General features: G+C 39.5%; 1 protein-coding gene across 2 annotated transcripts; it reads right to left on the bottom strand.

Moving 5' to 3' along the window:
• Positions 1-761: 761 nt before the first annotated feature.
• IL7R (interleukin 7 receptor) lies at positions 762-23,357 on the bottom strand (the record flags this gene model as incomplete). Of its 2 annotated transcripts, none has more annotated exons than XM_084233335.1 (8): positions 762-1,265; positions 1,656-1,731; positions 2,603-2,696; positions 3,528-3,693; positions 6,640-6,797; positions 9,081-9,238; positions 18,679-18,817; positions 23,276-23,357. In XM_084233335.1, 8 exons carry the CDS (start codon positions 23,355-23,357, stop codon positions 762-764), a joined length of 1,377 nt encoding a protein of 458 aa, XP_084089461.1. The 2 variants fall into 2 exon arrangements, with proteins under 2 accessions (XP_084089461.1, XP_084089462.1); XM_084233336.1 differs by having other exon boundaries at positions 2,603-2,693.
• Between the last annotated feature and the right edge of the window lie 1,427 nt (positions 23,358-24,784).

The following is a 24,784-nucleotide window of genomic DNA, read 5'->3' as shown; positions in this document are numbered from 1 at the left end:
TCTTTATAGCCTTTTAAATTCAGGTGCCTATGTCTAGGCGACTCACAGTTCATGATCAGTGTGCTGGAGTGATTACTTATACCTTTCCCTTTTTCTTTCAAAAGTGACCCAGTTTAGACCATGAATTATACAGTTACCTGGTATCAGTGAGGTGCGGCCTTTGGGAATGGGTTGACCCCTTTTTTTAGTGGCAAGCTTGGGGAGACTGCAGTCAGATTCCTAGGCATCAAACTTGGTCCATCCCTTCTTGAGTGGGCATCTTGGACAAGTTACTAAACCCTTTTAAGCCTCATCTAGATCAGTTTCATCACCTATAACAAAGAGAATATAATTGCACCCACCTCCCAGGATGATTGTGAGGCTGCGTGAGACTGGGGGTGCAGAGCTCTTTGCACAGCTCTGGGTGTAGGGCCAGTCCTAACAATGGCACCTGCCACTCTTGCCCTCCTTTCCTTCTTTCTCCTCTTATCCTTGCTTGCTGTCCTTACCCCTCCATTGCTTTCTCCACACGTTCATTCTTCCCTTTTCTGTATTTTTTTTCTTTTTGAGATTGTTGAATCATCTGGGTTGCCGGAAGCTGGTGGCCTCTGCCTCACATTGCATGTCACTGAAGCAGGTAGGTGTGGTCAAAGCAATGTCTCAGAATCTGGTTACTCATGTAGAAGGGTTGCAAAATTAATTACGTATGGCTTGTGTTTTGAGGGTGGGTAGAAGCACAGTCATCTTTGTCACAATGGTTCTCGTCCTGACTTTCTTCCAGCTCATTGGTTTTGGTAGAAGCTGGACATGGTGACATAGGCTTCCTCCTGGCTTGATCCCAAGGAAGTAAGGAGGAGCTGTCCCTGAGGAGCAGGATTCAAGGTCAAAATTCCCACTTGGAAAGGAAATGGAGGGGGCACAGTGCTGTGTGTAGCTTCAGGATTATTCAGCAGCCCCTGGTATACATGAGGCCCATTCTTGCCCCCTTCCCTGCAGTCTAGGGGCCTGGAAGTGGGGAGCACAGGGACATCACACATGCTGACATTCCCAGCCAGGCACAGGAAGTGTGAATCTCCTTTGGAAGTTTTTGGGGTGATGACTACATTCTGGGACAGCCAGTTGGGCTCTTGCATGCCCACTTCAAGCCTCTGCTTTTCAGACTCCTTTATTTGTGAAGAAAAAGTGTCTTTCAGGAAACCTTCTGCTTCGTCTCTAGCTTGAATGTCATCCACCTTATGAATCTGGCAGTCCAGGAAACTTTCAGGATTGAAACTTGCAATCAAATTCTGCACCAAAACAGAGAGATGACATTAAGACCGCCACAAACAGACATGTCGATGTCTAGTCAAAAAGACAGGGGCTTATCAGGGAACATCAGAGAATTACCCACATGGGACAGTGGACACTTCTCCCTCTGAAAGAGTTGTAGGACCTCAAGTCTGAGATAACCCCTGGCTGCGCCACCAGCCCTACAGAGGCCTGGGAAATTCTGAGACTTGCATCTCACTTTTGTTTCCTACTTCTGGGGAGCTGCATCTAGGATCTTGGAAAGGACCCTACTCATGGTGTGCACAAATGACCAAACCTTGGTGTTTCACTGTTTGTTCTTCTTACAATATCATTCTTGGCTACCGGCATGCCTCCACCATAGCCATAGAAACATCAGAAGCTCTCACCTTTTTCGGTTTCTTGCAAAGTTGTTCCAGCGTCTTCTTATGATCGGGGAGACTGGGCCATACAATGGGCTTAATTCTGAAAAAAAAAAAAAAAAAAAAGCAGGGAAGATAGGTCGTCCCACTTATTGTGAGCCAAGAACCAGAAGAGTGGATTTCTAGTCTTGACTCCGTCACAGCTAGATGGGTGACCTTGCACAAGTGACTTGTTTTCCTTTGACCTTTGTGTCCTAGCAGTCTGCCCAGGGCTTGGACCAGAGACCATAGTCACTGACCTACTCCGTGAACAAGACATAACAATGCTACACCTCTGGGAAAGAGCCCTGGAGAAAGGGAACAACGAAGCTTGGCAATGAACCATTTATTATTAGCTCATTTACTCTCAACACAGGCATTTTTTGTCTTATCCTTTTCTTTCCTGGCAGCAACTCCCCTGTTGTGGAATTGAGAAATATTTTCTAAGTTATTTGGAAAAATTGTTATAAAGTGTGCTTAAAACTGAAATATCCTGAGGCTGCGTAGCCCTGTCCTGATAGCATCTCCTCCAAACATGAATAACCTGACTGGTGTGTGCCTAAAGCATCGTTTTTATGATGAACGCACACAGCTCTCTCATGGGGTGGATGCAGTGTCCCATGGATTTGTGAACTGAAGGTCAAGACTTCAAACACACTCTGGCTTCACCATGGTGTCTTTATTGCCCAGGCATTCTGGAGGCACAGTGTCTATTTTGGAGGAAAAGTTGGGGCGGACATTTTGCCTTATATCCAGTTTATGTATTTTCACTTCCTCTGAAATTAACTGGAAATTCACTAGTACCTGAGAATGAGGACGAATGCTGGGTACTCTAATTCCTGAAATACCCTATTCCTCTTTGTAGCTTCTGATTTTTTAGGGTTCTGATCACTGGGATCCCCCATCATCACCCCCTGATTAATACAGAAATTCACCTTTTTTTCCATAATACACCAGCCAAGATGACCATCAAAACCACAGAGAAAAAACTCAGAATGCTGATAGTTAGTATGACAGTATTCATCTCTCCTGAAACGCAAGGGCAGATCTTGGTTAGCATGCATTAAGTGTGCAGTGGGAGAGACGGATGTTCAGGATGCTTTGAATTTATTTAGTCACTCAGGCCCATTTGTTATTTCTTAAAAGGTGCTCTCCGTGAACAGGATGATGTGTAAGCTTAATGAGTGAGTTTAATCTTAGTAAGTGGCGCTGACTAGGGTGACTCGGTTCCCAAACATTTGTCATGCAAAATTGACCTAGCATTGAAGCAGCTACTCCCACCAAAGCAGGAAGATGAGAGATGCTCTTCCCTGCAGGCTCAGAATTTCCTAGGGTGAGGATGGAAGACTGGTATGGCTGGACAGTTTCCTTGATGTCCCAGAGGGAAGGTGTATGTCCCTTCAGATCCCCAGTGACCTTCCTGAGCCATGTTTTTTGGCTCTGCTGACCGCATTGCCTTAGACTCCCAGGATTTTTCTTGTTTATTTTGGAAAAGAGACTAGTGAGAGTCCCACCAGCCTGCCCATAAGAGCATCCTAGAGGGGCCTTAGACAGATGAGCCTCTGGGATCCCAGTTAAAGGGGTCAACTGGAGGAGATGGATGGGGAAGGATTTTGCTCAGAGTTGTTAGCAGCTCTCAGGACTACACAATAGTTGTGTCCTGACAGCTGATCAGAGACTAAGGACTCTGCTCCCACTTCTTCCTTGTTCTTCACAAAAAGACCCAGGAGGGGAGGTCATTCTCCAAAGACTGTGTAAGAACGCCCTCAGCAGAGGCCAAACCTGTCAGTTTGTTTCATCTCCCGCTTTCACTCTTGCTCACACATCCGGAGTAACAGAGACTCTATGGTCACGTCTCACCTGCGTTGGCCTCGGGAGTTCTGAAGTGGTAACTGGGACTCCATTCACTCCAGAAGCCTTCAAAATACTCAGAATGAGGAATGGATCGAACTTTAATCTCATACATTGCATCCGGTTGTAGCTTTCTCTGTAGGAGCGTCAGCTTTGTGTTGGATAAATTCACGTACTAAAGAGTAAAAAAACACCACTATAGCTTTAGGATGGAACAAGAGATCCCGGATCTCCCACATCATTTCAGGGTGAGTACCTTTAGTCACATGGACATTCTCAAAGGAGATTTTCTTGCATTTGTTAGAAGGTGCTCTGTCATCTGGAGGGGTCATCTGCAGATTTTGGGGCAGAGGCTGTGAGCGCCTAGGTGATGCTTCAAGTGGCAAGGAAGATGGGGAACCATGGGTCTTTTTTTTTGGGGGGGGGGTGAGTTGGGCTCACCCATTCAGGGAGGCATCCACTTGCCTTTCCATACTTTAATCTCATCATTTTCTTTCTCTTGTCTTTTATCTCCCCAGGGGAGATGAAAAGGAATGACAAAGTCAGTGAGCAAGAATCTCTTCCCTCCAGAAAGATACCATTTTACCTCGTGAACAGCAATATAGAAGCTAGTCTTTCCATCATTATTATCCTTAGGAAAAAGCACTCTCTCCATGTAGGGGGTAAAAAGGGATATTCCATTGTTATTTATATTTATATTTAATTATTGATTACTTTATACTATATTAAGGATATATAAAGATACCATATATTTGTTGAATTTGTTTTTCTTATTTTGTGAGACATTTGCAAGTTTTTTACTAATTTTCCCATTGTTATATTTGTCTTTTCTTTTCTTTTTTTTTTTTAAGATTTTATTTATTTATTTATACAAGCACTGGGTACAGTCAGAAGCACGGGAGGGTGAGAGAATTCACCAGAGCCAGAGCGGGGAGCAGAGCAGGCAGAAGGACCGAAGCACACTGCTGAGGGGAGCAGCGGGCGGCAGGAGAGGTCTGTGCGCCATGTGGGACCCTCCTCCTGAGGCCGGGGAGTAGCCGGGGATCGAACTGGCGCTGCAGAGGCTGCGGGCAGCTTCGCAACCCAGCGCTCAACCGCTGCGCCACCAGGGAGGCCCTATATTTGTCTTTTCTTTAAAAAAGATTTATTTAATTATATGAGAGCTAGGGTACAGGCCAGAGATGCAGGAGGGTGAGAGAATTCACCAGAGACAGAGCGGGAAGCAGAACAGGCAGAAGGACCAAAGACACTGCTGAGGGGAGCAGTGGGCGAGACAGGAGATGTCTACCGCTCCATGTGGGTATCTCCCTGGCTGGCCAGGAATTGAACCCATGCTGCAGAGGCTGCAGACAGCTTCACAGCACAGCACTCAACCCGCTGCACCACCAGGGAGGCCCTTTGGCTTTTTCTTAATGAATTTATAAGGCTTCTTTACATATTAAGAATAGTCACATATTTATAACAAGAATATTTATAATATAAATTTACATTAATAACATTAATATATATGGCATAAGTTAATAATATTAACTGCCTACTCTGAGTAGCAATTTAATCCAAACTTCTAACTTGCGTTATAATTTTGATTATCAAATGTGTTGACATTTATAAACCTTTATTTTTATGTATCCCACCTTACTTCTTTTATGCTTAAGAATATTCATCTTCATCTCAAGATATGTAAACATTTACATATATTTTTTCCAGCTTGCTTAGAATTTCAGTTTTATATATTTCCTTATATAATCGTTCTTTGTTGGTGTAACATGGCATGAGTTGGGCATTAATTTTTCCCCCTGTAAACTGATTGTTCTGCACTAAATATTCAAAATCTTGCTCTCTTATTGGCGCACTTTTCAAATAACAATGGAAGGTATGGGAACTCTGGTAGCAGTGGTTGCTCATGCCTGCGTGCATGCTTGTGCGTGTGTGTGTGTGTGTGTGTGTGAGTTTGATGGTTGGGGGTAGAAGGGAGAAGGTGGTTTGGGGCGGGTATGACACTTTTTAAGTAGTTGAAGGAGCATATGGACAAATGGACAGGGCTGATCCTGGACTGAGTAAACAAACAGTATGAAAAAGTACACACTCTTTTTACCTTGAGTGAAATGAATAATCATCTGCTTTATGTCTGTGTGGTGCAAAAAGGACCGAAGTCAGCAGCAGAGTCAGAGGAACCGGAGAACCTCAGACACTCTCTTTTTCTCCCACCTCCTCCCCAAAGGCCAGGGCAACTGTAGTAAATCACGAAAAGTGCAAATAATCCCCCAGGTGATGAAGGATGAAAGTTGTTTCTTCAACAACTAAGAGTGTAGGTTTCACAAAAAAAGAAGAACATTCCACCTCCTCTCTTCACTGTTCTCACTGTTCTCTCACTGCCCAGAAACCACATTGTGGCTTCGTGATGTGTTTTTTTTCCTGAGTTGCCTGTGAAAGTTGTGCTAAATGTGATATTTTTTGAGGGCCTAAAATAAAGAGGGTTGATTTGGCTACAACTTTTTTGTTAGTTCAACAACCTAATTTAGAAACAGTAAAGACAAAATATAGAGAATGAAAATAAATCAGAACCAGAACATGAATGGGTCAGGGAAGATCCAGATTTTATGGGGCCCAAAACTTCTATACTTTTGAGGACTTTTATCAATAAAAGGTAGATTTTGAGCATAAAATTGCTAGTGGCCCTTCCTGGGTTAATAACCTCTAGGATGATAAAATATGTCACATTAAAAAGTGCTTATTTTAAGCCAGAAAGAAAAAGAAAAATACCGGATGGTCTCACTCATAGCAGGAATCTAGAAAACTTAAATAAGGGACCAGGAAAATGAATAACTATAAGAAAGTGAAAATCAAAATCAACAAAAAACTATGAACCAGATATACTCTTTGGGGGGTGGGGGGTGGGAGGGGAGGGATTGGGGTCAGAATGGGGGGGTTGCAATTGTATGGGGAATATAAAAATAAAATTTATTATTAAAAAAAATAAAAGAGAACTAAGGCTTTGGAAAAAAGTGCTTATTTTTATAGTTTTATACATTTATGTATTTTAATTTATATATAATTTATTTAAGTGCATCTACATATCTTTACATATTTCATAATGAATAAATGTAGTTGTCCTACATACCATCCAATCATTTTCATTTTTTTCCTGGTGGTAGGCTACCTCATGCTTTAATTCTCTCACATACTTCTTTCGCAAGTGTGACGTGTTAAATGTCACCACAAAGTCATTTGCTTCTTCACGATAGGTGACTCTTATGTCAAAAGGAGCCTCAGGTTTAACTGGAGAGGAAAAAAGAAATGAGGTGAATCTACAGGGCAGTCAAGGAAATAATTGTAATTAAAATTAATTTCTTCTGAAAATCACACTTCCTTACTGAATTAGGAACTGGCTATGGGTCAGGAAACCATTTCTTCTTCACCCTGTATCAAGGCCAGACTGCATTTCTCAGCCTGTCTTGCAGCTGGGTGTGGCCCATCCTGGACCAGAAACTACACTTGTGTAATCCCATGCCTGCTTCCCTGCCATCACTTAAACTTATATGTTAAAGACAGTGGACCCATATAATGAAGGAATCACAAATATTGCCTGGATGAGCAATCACAAATATTGCCTGGAGGTTAGAAACACCCATTTTGGTTCTTAGCTAAGCAGGAAATAAACTAATGGTGTTTAAGAAGCATGTTTTAGGGCTTATTTATGATAGCAGCTAGTGCTACTTTTATACGAAAATACTAGCAAATACTACCAATTAGCCCCAAAGGAGGAGTATGTCAAATCTGATCTTCATTATTCCAGTAGAATCAGGTTACAAGCTGGCTTCTCTTGGCTGCACAGAAGCTGAGGATCACTACTGTGGCCCTTGCTTAACCTTGGGTTACCACGTCTTTACTCCCATTTGCATTCGTTCTGAACTCATCCTCAGCCCTTTTTTTTCACCTGCCTCCAAATTGGTTGTTAGGATCATATGCACCATGTGTGAAATGCTGTTGGAGGGAGATAGGTACTAATTCGGGCAGCCTACATGTATCACATCACCTCTACACCAGAAACCAGTTGTTACCCTGTCTTGGCCTCTTAGCTCCTCTTGCACCCAAGCCTCAGAAGTTAGTCATTGAAGGAAGGGTCAGTCACCTTTATTGTCTGGCTTATGTCAAACAAAAGTGGGGGTTCAAATCTAACCCAAACCGATTGTTATGAGAGAGTGTGCAGTCATCAAACTTCTACTCAACAGAATGAGCCGTGTTCTAGGTTATGTAAGCTGGGCTTTCAGACTTACCTGTTGACTTAGTACAAAGAATTTTATGGTAGAATTAGTCACTTACTCCTAATAGTGACTGCTTGCCTCCCTTGCATTGCCCTAGAGGTAGTGAAAAGGAAGAAGATGCTCCTTCATTACCCTGGGATACCTCGTAAAAGGGGAAGTTTATCCTTTCTTTGCCCTTAGATGCATTATAAAAAGGGAAGTTACCCTAGATGGAAGCAAGAGGAAAGGGGGTGGACGCAGAGAACAGACCAATAGAGATTACAGTCAACACTTTTATCTTACCAAGCCACTTCCTACCCCTCATTCAAGGAAATAATTAAGATTTATAATCTCAACAAAACTGCTGACACTGAATTCCTTGCCCTGTCCCTTGGCATCGCTTCTCAATAACAAATCTCTTAGGAAGATGGGATGATAATTTTATGTTTTAAATCTGACCAGATTCCAGTGCCCATTAGTTTGGTCAAAGACTAGTCTAAAGAGATACTTTTAAAGACATGACTAACATTTAAATGCATAGATTTTGAACAAAACAGGTTTTTCTTCATAATGTGGTAGACCTCACCCAATCAGATGAAGATCTTAAAAGCAAAGACGGAGGGTCTCCTGAGAGCATTTCTGTCTCAAGAATGTAGAAACCCAGTTGCATAGAAACCCAGTTGGCATTTCCAGGGTGTTTGACCTGTCCTGAGGAATTTGCACTCAAGACTGCCACATCCACATCTGCCTGAATTCCACACTCTGGTTTGCCATACAGATTTCATGTGTGAAATCATGTATCATGAGCCAATTTCTTAAAATAAATCTTTTTCATGCACACACCCGCTTATGTATATCTTACAATGGTTCTGTTTCTTCTGGAGAACTCAAATAATGCAGATGACATAAAAGAACTTTATCCTTTAGCTAAAGATACTCAAAAAATGGTGGGCATATAGGGAGGCCATTGAAAGAATGTAGGAGAAGGTTAAGTGAGAAAGGAAAGAGCACATGTGGGTGGGTAACAGGAGGCCCAGCTCTAGTTAGATGCTTCATGGAGATTAACTCTTCCTGTAATCTGTAGATGCCAGTCACTCTCTTTCATAGCTGAGTATGTAGACCCGCCAATCTACTCTCAGCGTAAGAAGTAGTATAAGTCTCAAAACTTTTATTTCTTAAAAAAAATTTACACTAGAGAATTTGCTATTCTCCAGTGCAATTGTTTTCAGGGTTTATCTCTTAAAATACAGAAAGTTCAGACACATGAAATCAGCACATTCAGCACACTAAAATGTGACAACCATAACCAATTTCTTACCTATTTTCACTATGTTTATTTTTCTGCAAGTTATATTCTCTTTTCCAATCTTCACACATATTGTGCTGTCTCCAATCAGTAAAAATTTCTTTGTCTTTATGAAATACATCTCTTTCACTTTATTAAATTTCAAGCAATCTACATTCAGAAGGGCCCCACTGTAGAAACAAAAAGGAAATCTGTCTTAATTCAAGCAGGAGTTTCTATGTAAAATATCATAGCATCACATGGGTGTTTTGGCTTTGTGACTTCAACTCTGTTCATAGGCATGTGAGTGGGTAGGTGTATATTTGAGAAAGAATTAAAATAAAGTAGCTTCTTGCCTTCAATACACTCAGTGATGATTCATTCAGGTATTACATCCAATCAGATCTGAGTTAAATTATATTCATGAAAATAATTACAATTACCTATTTTTTTAAACAATTGATCATTAAAAAGCAAGTACTTTACTTAAGTGTATAAGTAGTTTTTTTTTTTTATGTCCTGCAGGAATGAATTAAATATATAAATTCTATAAAGAAACATTGACCAACAGAGAATTAAAGGAAATGATAAAATAGTCTAAAGGATTCTGTACATATAATCATTAATGAGTGACAAAGGGATTTTCATAGATAATTTTGACTGTGCGCCACTTTTGCCTCATCAACAGACCTAAAAATCAAGCCTTTTCCCCATGATTCCTAGCTTAACATGCAATAGTAATGCTCTCGGAGTTAAATTGTCATTTCTGCAATCTCCTCTTCCCAATTAAGATCAGGCTTTCACAAAACTGAAAGGGAAAAATATGTTGTCTACTGAGCAATTACTATCCTATGCTCCGAACTGTACTCTTTAAAGTAATTCCCTGAAAAATAAAATATATGTTGGGCCTCCCGGGTGGTGCAGCGGGTTGAGCACTGCGATGTGAAGCTGTCCTCGGCCTCTGCGGTGCAGGTTCTATTCCCAGCCGGCCAGGGAGAATCCCACATGGTGCAGCAGACCTCTCCTGTCTCGCCCACTGCTCCCCTCAGCAGTGCCTTCGGTTCGTCTGCCTGTTTGGCTCCCTGCTCTGTCTCTGGTGAATCTTCTCACCCTCCTGAGACTCTGGCCTGTACCCCAGTTCTTGAATAAATTAAAAAAAAATTCTATGTTTTAGTAATAGCAAAATAAATTATCTTACCCTAGCCTTCTAATATATAAATATGAACTGTGGACAAGATATTTTGAAAATCTCATTTACGTCTGATTAGTAGATGCAGGAGGCAGAAACTAGAGGGAATAGTATCATTTGAAAAAAGGTGGATGGGATCCTAGTTTCTATTAATTTCTTTTTCTGGTCTGATGGCAAGCCTCAGGTAACACTGAGATAGGCATTTAGAACCTAACAAAAAGTCATAGTTTTGTTGTCTTGAGAAGTTAGAGAGGAGAATTTTGGATTGCCAGCATCACAGTATTTTCAAAGGGGAAAAACCTAGAAATTTGGAAACTACTGGGAGACAACAAATTTATATATAAACTCTGCTCATATCATTAAATGACCATTAATTGTAGAGGTATGGGGTATGCTCTAAGGAATTGGTGGGCTGGCAATAGCTAGAACGATCTATAAAGTACTAAACAGAGATTTTAGGTATTACTCTGTAATGTTGAGAAGATTTGGAGATTAATCCAACTAAGTTACACAGCTAACAGAACTACTATTAACACTCTTTAGAGGAACTTATCAGAATGCAAAGTTTCACAAAACCTAGTATCAATACAGCTATGAGTTGCTTAATGACAAGAACACATTCTGAGAAGAGTGTTCCTAGGTGATGTCATTGTGTGAGTTTCATAGAGAATAATTAACCAAACCCAGACAGTCTGGCCTATTATACACCCAGACTACACGGTACAGCCTATGGGACAACCCCCACATACGCAGTCTTTTGTTTTTGAAAATGTAATTGACACATGGTTCTAGTGTCCTACCTACTTTCAAAAGGTACTACAGATAACCAGAAAAAGAAAAATGTGACTCACAGTCAAGACAAAAAACAGTCAATGGAACCTGACTTCAAGTTGGCTCAGAATTTGGAATTAGTGGAAAGGGACTTTAAAGCAGCACTTCTAAATAATGGTTAAGGACTAAACAAAGACTATGGTCATAGTTATTGAACAGATGTGTAATATTAGTGCAGAAATGGAGCTATAGAAGAGAACAAGACAAACACCAAATGATCTCACATGTATATGGAACCTAAAAAACAAAACCGTGTTCATAGACATAGAGAACAGATTGGTGATTAACAGAGATGTGGGTTGGGTTATTGGCGAAATGAGTCTCTGGCAGATAATTATAGAGGGACATTTCCTCAACCTGAAAAAAATTTACAAAATGTGTATAATGAATTTCATATTTACTGGTGAACTTGGAACATTTCTCTCATATGATAGGGACAAGACAGTAATATCCACTTTCATCATTTCTAGTGAACAGTATAATGGAGGCTCTAGTCAGCCCATAAGGCAAAAGAAACAAATAAAAGAAATAAATATTAGAAAGGAAGAAAACAAGATTTTTTTAAATTGCAAACAAATGTTTTTTCACATGGAAAATTATAAAGACTCTCCCACACAATTATAGAACCGAAAAGGTGAATTCACCCAGGTCAGTATATGAATATATTTCTACAGGCTAGTACCAAACAATTGAGAATGGAATTTTAAAAATAGCAGTTCCAATTATAATGATAATAAAAAATGGGTTAGTAATAAAGTATGTTCATTGACTTTCCATTAGAAATTATAAAACATTCCTGGGAGCTACTATGAAGCGTTACATAAGTGGAAAGCTACATTCATGGATTAACAAATTCAGTGAAAATATGGAAATCTTCTCAAACTTATCTATATAATCAAAATATTATTAGGATTTAGGAGAAATTGACAATTTGATTCTAAAATTTTTTGTATGCAAAGAACTCAGCCAAAACTACATTGAAAAAATAGAACAAATATGAAGGATTCAGAGCACTTATCTCAAACTTTCCATAAAATTATAATAATCAGTAAAGTTTAGCACTGGTACAAAGATAGATTGTTCAAAACAAAGTATAGAGTTCACATCAGATTAATTGATTTTACAAATCAAGTATCCAGTGAATTCAATGGGAATTAGAAAACATTTAGAGCAAGTTGACTCGGAACAACTGTGCATAATGTATGAGAAATATGAGTTTCAGTCTTAACTAGATTTACATTATGTACTTAAATGTAAAGACTGAAGTTATAAAATACTTAGAAAAAAACACAGGAAAATATCTTCCTGACTTTGATGTAGGTAAAGATAGTTGAATTTCATCAAAATAAAAAATCTTCCTATTTTTAAAATAATTATTAAGAAGTGAAATGGCAAGCTATAGACTAGCAAAAAAATACTTGTTTTATATATACATATGACAATATGACAAAGGAATTGTATCCAGATCATATAAAGAACTTGCACTCATCAACATTAACAAAAGGCAAATAACTCAATCAAAAAATAGACAAAAGACTTTAACAGATACTTGCCAAAAGATCTATATCTATCTATCTATCTATCTCTCTCTCTATATATATACATAGCTAGATATTTTATAATTTTAGCCTTTATATACTAAATCTATAATGCAAATCTAAATGACCAAAAAATACATGAAAATGTACATCAAATGGTTATAACATTGTTATTTGAGAAATATAAATAAAAATCACAAGACGCTATGTCAAAGTCAACTGTTGCAAATGATGTGTAGCTCTCCTACATTGCTGGTCAGAGACTAGAATGGTATAACCACTTTGGAAAATGGTTGGGTAGTTTCTTGCAAGGTTAACTACATGCCTATGTTATTGTGATCAAGCAATTCCACTCTGAGGTTTTTATCCCAGAGAAATGAAATTTATATTTCCAAAATGGTTTGTACAAGAATGTTAACAAAAACATAAAAAAAAAATGGTCTCAAAATTGAAAAAACCCAAATGTCCATCAGGAACAGAAAGGATTGAAAGTTTGTGGTATGTTCACATAATGGAAATAAAATTCAGCAGTTGAAGAGATGAGCTAAGAGATATGAATCTGCACAGACAAATCTCAAAAACATTTTGCTGAGTGAGACACGTTAGTCACAAAAGAGTAAGAAGTCTGTGACTCCATTTATAAGAACTACTCAGACACTGTCAAAATCAAAGAGTGAAGGGATTCAGAACTGTGATTGCTTGTGGGGCTGGAGGCATGGGGCATCCTACTGGAGTGAAACAAATGTCCTATTGCTTGATGGACGTGATGGTTACCTTTCAGATCTATTTCTCATAACATGCTTAAAAGCTTCGACTTTATCATAGGCAAATTTTCCTCTCAAAATGAATGGTCATAAAAAATACATAAAATTAAATCGACACATCATGTAAAGTTAAAGTAATGCAAAGTATAGAGTCTCATTGTAAAAACTCATTCAACAAAATAAAGAAAAAGTAAAATGACTCATTCCCCTTCCTTCTTTAACCCTCCTTTTAATTCTCCTATGTGTTCTTTAAACCCAGCCAAATAGCACTAAAAAACAATATAGCTGGGTCAAGTTGGGAATACGGGTCTTGGCAGAAAACAATACCTCTACATGTTTGCTTACATGAAAAGATTTCTCATTAACCAGATTAAGAAAACAATCATAGGACATGTGCTCTATACTGACATGTGTGTTGGTTTTCTTTGGTGAATTGGATGTGTGTACACTTTTCTCTGCAAGTGCTCAAGTGAGCACTTTCTAAGATTGTCCTGGACTCGGCACATGTGTCCACATGTCTGTGTGGTTTGGTGTGAGGTGGGCATGGGGCTGAAGTCTGAGGAGAACACCTCAGGTCTAGGCAGAGACTCTCAGCTTTGAGCTGCTATGGTCCTTGAGTGACTGGTTACATTCCTGTAGTCATGAGAAACTAGAGATTGGTGAAGACATGTCAAACTTATCAGTTGTTTTGTTAAGTACATTCATTTGTGAAACATTTCTTAAAATCGTCTCCCCTAAACTAAATACAGCTTTTTCCATAACTGCTATCTTTTAGGGTTTGCAGTTGTTCTGGTTTTGTGTGTGTGTGTGTATACATATGCATGTGTGCATGGAGTGTGTTTTGGAGTTTCTACAGACTTGTGTCCTTTGTGTTGGGCTAGGTAGCTTTTCCCACTTGGTATTGAGTAAAAATCAAAAGCAGATTTGTAGATTTTAAGATAAGCTAGAAGAATACCAGAGAACAAATTTGTGAGGAGTATCAGATGGAAAGATCTGAAAATAGCAACATTGTTAGGATAAGATGAATAAGGCTAGATGGGAAAACTGGGCAGGGACTCACACTTCTGAGTTTGAGGTGAATGTGTGATACAGGGAAATGAGCAGGATGATGGCTTTTACCTCATTCATTTAGTGTAAAACATATTTGTAGGTAAAGCATGTGAGAAGTATTCAACTATAGACCCTTCATATGTATAAGTACGGGGTATTGGAAGTTTAAGATCTAAAGTAATATTTTTGGTTGTTTCCCATTTTCTGGAGAATGGAGATTAATGATCAATGGTCAGTAAGAGTTCACCCTATGGTTGTCTTGTGAATCTGGCCCTCCTTTTAGGAGGACTGAACTCCTGGAGTTGCCTTGAGTGGCAGGAAACCATGCCAGGAGATGGTATCCTAGATAAATGACAGTCTAGCTTCGTGTCACTGACATTGGATTCCAGGGAAACTTCGGCACCTCTTGCCCCTCATGAGTAGTTCAACTCAATTCAATATAATTCTTCCCAGTTCACTTAATTAAAACAATCTTCTTGGTTTCTACCTTGTATTGCTAGGGTAAGGAATGTTCTAAATCTACCCTGTCCAACACAATAGCCACAACACAATGGCCACAAGAAGCATTGTTCTCCCACATGTGGCATTGTTCTCCCACATGTGGTTATTAAACACTTGAAATATAACTAGTTCAAATTGAGATATGCTCTAAATACGAAATAACAGATTTTAAATACGAAATAACAGATTTTAAATACGAAATAACAGATTTTAAAGAAATAGTATGCAAAAATTGTAAAATATTTCATTCATATTTTTATTTGTATTAATGAGATGTTGAAATAATATTTCAGATATGTTAGGTTCAATAAAATATTAAAGTCAATTTCATGGCTTTTTCCCCCAATGTGGTTAATAGAAAACTTAAAATAAATATGTGACTCATACATTTATGGGTCACATGGATTTTGGTGGGACAAAATTATTCTAGGGTATTCTGGGGGGGAAGAAAATAGTATTTGAAGTTTCCAAGTAGTACTATGAGCTAGCTAATTTGGCTCTGTAGGACATTTTAGGGGGCACATTCCACAAATCCCCTTTTCTGAGAATAGGGGAGACTTCCAGAGATGTATACTCGATCCTTTCTCCTCACCACCTCCCTCCTAAATCTCTTCCAGTCTTGAATGGGTTAGTATGGTAAATACATTTCTCTTGCAATGGAATTGCAATTCACACAAGTCTTTACATGGAAATATTAAAAAGCCAAAACTATAGCTTTTATTTCTCAGTGAGCTCTAAAAGACAGAATCTAGTTCAAAACTATTGGATAACTTTGAAAGTTACTTGGTTTATCTAGAAGGCTAAATTAACACCATGTGACAGATAATGCTAGTTAAGCCAGGAATAGCATGTACATTTGGCAGGTGCAGCTTGTGATGCTGATAGCAATTGACAATGGAAAACGACATATTTGAAGTGGTATTTGTAGATGATGGATGGGGATGACTGCTTTGTCCCAAAGAATATGGAAGTAAAGGAGATATGATTGCCTTCTGAGAGGTGACTATGAAAAGGATGCAAACACCTCAAAAGCAGGATCCCAAACTTAAGTATTCTGGTGTCTACACAGGTATATAAATGAGAAAAGTGGGCCAAACTTCAGAACTGGTGTTTAATTCCCCACTGACAGAAGAAGCCAGAACTCTTTTTTGGCTACTGTTTTGCTCTATGGGTTTGGTATTATTGAATCTAATTTTTAAATGAAATACTTAAATTTTTAAGTGATAACAACTAATTAAAAAATTAACCACTTGAGATCTGAACCAAATGGCTTAAAATTAACAACATGTTTCCTTTATTTTGCTTCTATAGCTACTGAATTGACTTTTGGTTACATGTTTAATGAAAACTGGACTATACACTGAACAAATTAAGTATCATTTATAGGCACTGACCATGCTGCCTGGTGCTAATCCTTCTATACCCATGTGAGGCTGTCAATAAATCAGAGGGTTTAAATAATCCGTGGGCCTCAGAGTTTCTTAATGCTATTTGGGGGTTCCAAGACAGGTATCTGTCTTGTAACTCGAGGCTCCTGAGAACTAGTCAGTGTTCTGATAAATCAAAACAATTTCAGCACCAGCAGTTAAGGAGGATTTATATTGAAATGCAACCTACTGCTTCCCTCTGTCCATCTTCCTCCAAACGCTGACTCCTGTAAGTCCCAAATCCAGTATGAGTTTCAGTCTTAAGTAATAATTTTTGTCTGTAAATTGAAGTAGTCAACTGGCACTCTCAGTCTGGCTAATCTAAGTCTATTCTTGGAAGATGGATCTGCTCATCGAACACTCAGTAACTCCATTTTAAAGCCTGAAAGTTCCAGGTACTGCAGAAACATCTGGTTGCTATTAACAATTTCACTTGTGCCAGAATTTCAACAGAATGCATAATTTTTAGTTTCTTCTTTATAAATTTAGGTAAACAGAAATAAGCACCAATAAAACTCGTTTCCCAGTGGAAAAGACCAAAATCTAAGCCACAAAGTGGGCTCTCTGTTCAAATTAGCTTAATATGAGATGCAATGCCTGTTCTGAACCAAAGAAGTTGCACCAATTCCCCCTCAACATACAGACATCTTGATGAAAATGATTGTTCTTCAGAGGCACCTTAATCTGCCCGTTGGTGCTTATAGTTTCACACTGAAAGAATGTGTCTTAAGAGCATTCCTTTCCAATTGCAGTATCTGAATCCAATGGAAAAAGCCCAATGGCCGCTATGGAAAGAATAAGATATGACAGGAAAATGCAAGAGACTTGTTAAAGCAAGCAGGCAGGTTTGTTCAAGTGGGCAAGGATGTGGTCACCTACTGTGTGAGTGAAAGTGGACAGAATGGTCATCCTCGGTGTCCCCAAGAGAAACCACAGTGAAATGGCTGTCCGCCAGACAGCTGGCTGTGAAGCCAAAGCCAAATCTCTGTTGCCCAAAAGATGAACACATCATGTGAGAGAGCTGCTGGGCTGTTCTAGTGTTATCTAGTGGCAGCATAGGTTTTGGACATTGTAGATTTCTGTTCTTTCACATATTTTATCCCTGGAAAGTGTGTTATAGAAGTAAACTGTGGAAATCAAGTCCAAGACCACAGTGATCCAGTGCCAGCAGCAGAAAGCACTACATGAACCATTGCAGAGCTCCTGCAAATTAACATAAACTGTGGAATTCAGGGCTCATCTAGACTACATACTGTGAGGGTCCCACTGAGTGTCTGTGGTGTTTGAGAAGCCCTCTTTGACTTCAGGTGGGTCTTGTTACTTTTCTTACACGGAAACCAAAATGAGGTTATTGACATGAATGCGGAGGATTTATAACAAGACATAATTTTACATTAGAGTATATTTTCAGGTCAGTGGAGATAGGAACCCTGATTTGTGCAGGAAGGAGAAGATAATGTTCTTTACCAAACTTTGAAAGCAGGCAGAGACTTTCATTTTTTCTTTGCCCCTTTTTTCTGAGGCCTGTGACACCAAGAGTCAACTTATTCCAGTGGATTTTTGGAAAATTGCTATCAAGAGCATCATGTGAAGGCAAACTGTGTCACATGGGTAGAAGTGAGGTCTGTTAAATTAAATGCCTCTTGTTCGTTGTTTATTGCGATTGGACATTTCTTCTAAGTGATGTACATGTGTCAATTTATTTAGCCATCACAACTTCCCTATGAGGTAGTCTATCTCACTTAACAGATGAAGAGACTGAAGCATTGGTATGTCACATAACCTCTGCGTTAAAAAGCTAGCAGTGCTGGGCCTCCCCTGGTGGTGCAGCGGTTGAGCGCTGGGCTGCGAGGCTGCCCACAGCCTCTGCAGCACCGGTTCATTCCCCGGCCGCTGGTGAGGGTCCCACAAAAAACAAAAACAACAACCAAAAAAAAGCTAGCAGTGCTTATTTGGAGTTAGAAGCCAGGCAACTACACTTGAGTGTAACTTGAAGATACTAGGGAGTCTCATGGCAGGCAAGTAGAGTTTTTGGGAGGCGTGTCCTTGGAGAACCAGGATTTAATTCTGCTCTGAAATGGGGCCCCCAAGGTCCATGCTATCATTTGGCTGTGCTGCAGGACCTGAAAGAACCAGTGAAGATTTTCTTGCTTGAGTCTGTTGGGGAGAGACTAGGAATTTGGGGGAAGCTTTTGAAATTCATTTGCTTTAAATATTTGACCATTAGATCCCACACTCCTTCCTTTGCACCATTATGCAGTGGGGATGACCCAACACATGGAAACAGAGACAGAGGATTTCTAATCAGCCCTTGAAACCATCATTCCTCACCATATTTCGAATCCCAGATTGGTGGTGTTGACGTCTGGGTCATCCAAAGCACAGGTCAGAAAGTGCTGAGATCCATTGGCTTCCAACTGACTATAGCAGGAGAAGGGATAGTCTTCCAGTTCTGCGTCTTCAAAGTCTCCTGGGGGGAAACAAACCTGTGACTGTTAAAGAGACAAGTCTGGAGGCACGTTAAGGAAATGACAGCCTTTTGTGGCACATGAGCAGGTGATTATTGTTAATCTAAAGATGGAAAACCTAAGGGTGAAGACAAGAAACAGGTTTTCAAAAGACCAAAAATCAAACTTTAATGAGCAGAGTTTTCCAGTAGACAAAAGATTACCACAATTAATAAATAACATCCAAATAGCTCTGCACTGGGTAAATGCATTAGATGCCTAGAATGAAACACTAAACACACTCTTTTCATGGGATTTTTTCAGTTGGGTTGTACATTTCAAAGAGATATTTTATCTCCATTATTTGTATGTGATCTAATCTAACCTTAAGGTTACTAATCTTAATTTATTCCTTCCCAAGTTTTTATTTTTATTTTATTTATTTTTTATTATTAATTTTTTATTTTTTACATCTTTTTTTTTTTTAAAGGTTAACAAAAGGTTTATTTACAAGGGAAGGGGAATGAGAAAATGTACAATTCAGGGAGAAAAGAGGGAGATAAATTCTTAAATGCGTCCTACCTGTTCTGCCGACCTGGAATCACAAATGACCCGCCGAGACCAAACCAGCCTGGCCAAGAGCAGGAGCCAGGTGTGCCCAACCCCACTAACATGGTTTTATTTACAAACAGAGAAAATGGCTGCTTAACTCCATCCTTAGGTCCTTGCAACTTCCTTTTGGAGATCCTATTCCCAAGTTTTTTTTAATGAAAGAAAATGTTTACTGCCTTACATTCAGAAGTTCACTTCTTTGTAAGAGGTAGTTTTCTTTTGTTTAACTAGGCATCCCAGCTCAAAGTACCAATGATGTTCTCCATTGCATGAATATTTATTTAGGTAATTTAAATGACTAACTGAGATATGTGTGATTAGACATAATGAGATCTGACATGACTCAGCTCTGGTAGATGTCAGCAAGAGTCATGATACTATTTCAGTTCTTATAAACCTTTCTACAGGTCATATATCTAGTAGATACTTAGCACAATTCTGGAAGCGCCACATTTTTTTGTAGCCACTTTCAAAAAAATACAATCGATCACGGATATTATCTGAGTTTTTAAACTGGGTTGAGATTCTAAGACCATGTAGAAATTTTGCATGCATATTTCACAAAAGAAATAGAATACTGAGGCTGAAAAATCTATCAGTAAATATACTCTAACTGGGATTTGAGAACAACTAACATTATTCTCAGAGTGGACAGTATAAATCTGTGCCCACTTCCAAGTATTTTGGTCCAATGATACTAGAAATTAGATGTTTCTAGGGTTTTAAACAGAATATAGAATACATTAAAATTGAACTTCAATGTCCTGAAGGCCAAGGGTGTCCAAATAGCATTCTCATTACATAATAACCCAGTACATCTGTGAGAAAGTTAGTAAAATTGGTGTGAGTTTGCTGGATAAGCTCATATAATATACGAAGAACTGGTCACAGTTTTTCCTGCACTCAACGTGGCTATATTTTAAGAAGCAACTCATTTGACTCTTTAACAGATGTTACCAGGCATGATTGTTTTGTAACAAAGAAAAATCTCCTCCCCACTTAACAAATCACATAACGTTGTACAGAGAGCATGTTATCACTGATGTAAGCTGAGCAATTCTTAGTTAAGAGTAATATGCACGGGCCTCCCCGGTGGCACAGCGGTTGAGCGCTGGGTTGCGAAGCTGCCCGCGGCCTCTGCCATGCCAGTTCGATCCCCGGCTGCTCCCCGGCCACCAAAGGAGGGTCCCACATGGCGCGCAGACCTCTCCTGCCGCCCGCTGCTCCCCTCAGCAGTGTACTTCGGTCCTTCTGCCTGCTCTGCTCCCCGCTCTGGCTCTGGTGAATTCTCTCACCCTCCCGTGCCTCTGACTGTACCCAGTGCATGTATAAAAACAAAACAAAACAAACAAACAAACAAACAAATAAATAAATAACATGCCTCTATAAAAAAAAATAAAATAAAATAAAAAAAATTAAAAAAAAAAAAAGAGTAATATGCACATAGTCAGGACCTGTGGAGCGATGTGAGTTTGAATCTTAACTAGTCTCTTATGTCACTGGGACCCCTCATCAGGATATTCAACCCTCCAAGCCTCAGTGTTCTGGGGTGTCAGTTCATGGTAAGTATGAGGTAGCCCTAAATGAATATATCCAAGGGGGGAGAATAAAATGAGCGCTTAATAAAGGGTGACTATGACTAATAATATTTTTTGAGAAATAAGTAATGAAAAGGTAAAATAAGAATTGGAATTCTGGGCCTCCCCGGTGGCGCAGAGGTTGAGCGCTGGGTTGCGAAGCTGCCCACAGGTTCTGCGCCAGTTCGATCCCCGGCCACTGGGCGAGGGTCCCACATGGCGCACAGACCTCTCCTGCTGCCCACTGCTCCCCTCAGCAGTGTACTTCGTCGATCTGCGTGTTCTGTTCCCCGCTCTGGCTCTGGTGAACTCTCTCACCCTCCCGCGCTTCTGACTGTAACCCGTGCTTGTATAAATAAATAAATAAATAAATCTAAAAAAAAAATAAAAGAATTGGAATTCTAAGAATAGACATGAAAACTTGGGGGCCTCTTTGAGAAAGATTTCTACGTCAACTAAAGTTGCTATTGCGATAACTTTGAGAGTTTTTGAACAATGAGTTAGGTGATTATTCTTTAAATACTCACTGGCTAAGCATATTTTTCCACACAAAACTATTTTTTGAATATGCATTAGAGGCAAGCGATGTGGTTTAGAAGTTTTCTCCTATTGTAAGAAATTGGTTAAAAGTATATGCGGTTTGGGTTTTTGTTAAGGATCCTCTTCTTCTCTGGATCACCCTTGCAATTAAGAGACTAATAACTTTTAACAAAATAGCCACAGATTATTTTGTTTATTCCTTATCCTCAAACTGGGAAGGATTTCCATATAATCAGGGGAATTGGTGGTGACAGATCTCCTAAAAATGTTTTTGAAATTTGAAGAGTTGAAGTGAAAACTCAGCTTTCAATTAGAATTGTATTTCATTTAAAAATAGTATGGCCACTGAGAAGAAACTGAGGGAACTTACACTCCAAAGAGCACAATTGTGTGTTTCTTGCTCCCCATCTATCTATGCAAACACAAGGCAACATTTGCCTTGAAACAATGAATACATCCCCCACAAGATGATTCATACATAGTCACACAGAAAAATGTCAACCCTCTGACAATTCCTTTAATGAAATATTCTAGGGATTTCCATCCTTAGTAATTGCATGACTTAAAATATCTAAACTGAGTCATTAGACTGTTTGTCTTGAAATCTTTGATAAGCAAATACTTCTTAGCTCTTAAAGTAAAATGGTTTAATTCTCAGGAAGACTTTGATGGCCTGAGTTCTCAGGTCACTTGTGCTGCTGCTTCATCTTTGTCTGTGGTTTTATTGGAATTACAGTGGATTTACTAAGTAGCCGTGTCTGCATCCAATACTAAGAATTTTAAGGACCCGAAGGAGAAGAATTATTATATGATGGTAAGTTTGCTGCTAAGGAAGCAATTAAATATATTTCAATGAGGCTTAAATCTTAGATCTTACTCCATTCTGAATCCCATTAAGAATTCTCCTTTAAGGGCCTCCCCTGGTGGCACAGCGGTTGAGCGCTGGGTTGCGAAGCTGCCCACAGGTTCTGCGCCAGTTCGATCCCTGGCCACTGGGCGAGGTCCCACATGGTGCGCTGACCTCTCCTGCCACTCGCTGCTCCCCTCAGCAGTGTATTTCATCAGTCTGCCTGTTCTGTTCCTGGCTCTGGCTCTGGTGAGTTCTCTCACCCTCCCGCACTTCTGACTACCAGTGCTTGTATAAATAAATAAATAAATCTTCTAAAAAAAAAAAAAGAATTCTCCATTAAGAATCCCACCTATATCTATGAAAACTAAAGTATTTTGAAGAAATTTTCAAATATTGATTGAATTTCCACTCTGCTGGGGGTTAGCAATGGTCAATGGCAGACAAACCTATCATTTTGAACATGATTTTGTCAAGAAAATTTGTATGCTTTTGGACCCTCATAAAAAGCTAAACAAAACAGATCTAGCTTGATTTCCTGACCAGGTAAATTACCTTGGATATTGTCCAGAGTAAATTATGTAAGAGTGCAGGGTGATACCTAAGATCCATTTTTTTTGGAGAGTCAGAGGCATTCCTTGTTGGCAATTCTAAGACTTTCTAAATCACCCAGAGTATTGTTCCAAGTCCCCATTTTGTATGTTCTAAGAACCAGGGGATTTTGTACCTTGCAGGATGTGCAAACCCCTTTGGTGTTTAGAACACACAAAATGACTGAATACACGGTAAGTCCTGAAACTGCATTCCAACCCAGAGCCAAGCTCAGGTCTGCTAGGCATCAGAACAAGCTGGAGCAAATGCTAGAGGTTATCCAAAATCCTAAAGGAAAGATAGAAATGACTCACCATTCTGTGCATATCCACTTTCTCCAGAAACGGCTTGAAGTAAATAGAAAACCATACCAAAAGCAATACCTAGAATTGTCATTCTGAGAGACAGAGAGAGAGAGAGGGAGAGAGAGAGACAAGGAAAGAGAGAGAGAGAGAGAGAGAGAGAGAGAGAGAGAGAGAGAGAGAGGCAAGGGCCGGCGTGTGAGCCTGTGTGTCGAATGAATGGAGAAAGAAAAAGACAAAGCAAGAGGGAGTGCAAGAGAGACTTAAATCTACAGTTTTAAGTGTTTATACTTATCTAACCACAGACGGGGGAAGTATAAATACAGAAAAGAAGAAGGCATCTAGAAACAGGAAGTCTGATTACAAGTAGTGCAGCTCTAAGCAGAGGTGGAGGAAATGAAGGAGTATTCCTGGTGTATCGCTCTTATTCCAGAGCAAGGCGGTGGATTCAAAGCTAGATTCAAGCCAGCTCAGCTCAGAGTGTGAATAGGAGCCAAGTTGAAAGACTCACAAGACAAAAATCTGAACTTACAAGGTAATCAACTTGTGAGTTTTGCTTTAGAGGAAAAATTCTGCACTTTATGATGTAATTTGTTGCAGGCTTATTTAAAAAATTTCACACCCAGTCTCTGAACATATGCATTAGAGAGCTTCACAAAGTCAGCAGTTTGTCTGCTGCGTATTCTTTGTATTTTCTTACTCAATATAGTAGGCATGGTAGGCATTCCAGCCCCTGTGGTTAAGGGGTTAAATGTGGCCGGCCACCTGTTTTTGTTAATAAAGCTTTATTGAAGCACAGTTGCTTGTGTGCTTGACCATCAGATTTGAGTGACTGTGACAGAAACTGTATGATGCACTAAGTGTAAAATCTTTATGATCTGATGATTTTTAGAAAAAGTCTGCTGACATCATGTTTAATGGATAAAGTATTTACTTAGTGTGCTTAAATATGATTTACCTTGGAAATCTGTGCACAATTCAGGAACACAGGCCACACATAAACCACACAGGTAGCAGCACAAGCCTGAGACAGTGGCAGAGAGACTTCGGATTTTCCCTCGATGTATCTGTCAATCAAAATTGTCCTCAATATGGCCTTATGGTTAAAGTCATGGTGTTTGTCAAGCACAACTGACTTCTTGGCAATAGTTGGATTTTTTCGTTAAGCCATTATCGGTGTTGGAAGGCACAGTTGACAGCAGTCAGACGATGTTCCCTGAAGGACATCCTGTTGTGTATGGCTTTGAGTGAGATGTATAACCTAGATTCAGGCCATAAAACACCACTCTCTGATTCATGGTGGCTCTCTTTGGGAAAAAAGCCACAAGACTGCAATTGCTATGTGATGGGATACTGAGTGGGCAGTGAGTTATGAACTTCTATTTGATTCACTATTATTGGGTAGAATCGGTTCTCTGGGTCTGCTGTACAATTGGCTATATTCACAGCGATGAACATTTCCTATTGTGTAAAACACAATCTTTCAAAGTTGTATGGGTTTGCTTGTCTCCTGCTAATAGT

The sequence above is a fragment of the Talpa europaea genome (genome assembly GCF_964194135.1).
Source record: "Talpa europaea genome assembly, chromosome: 5".
NCBI classification, from domain to species: domain Eukaryota; kingdom Metazoa; phylum Chordata; class Mammalia; order Eulipotyphla; family Talpidae; genus Talpa; species Talpa europaea.
The sequence above is the reverse complement of the archived record's forward strand: the minus strand, read 5'-3'. Positions and strand labels throughout refer to the sequence as shown.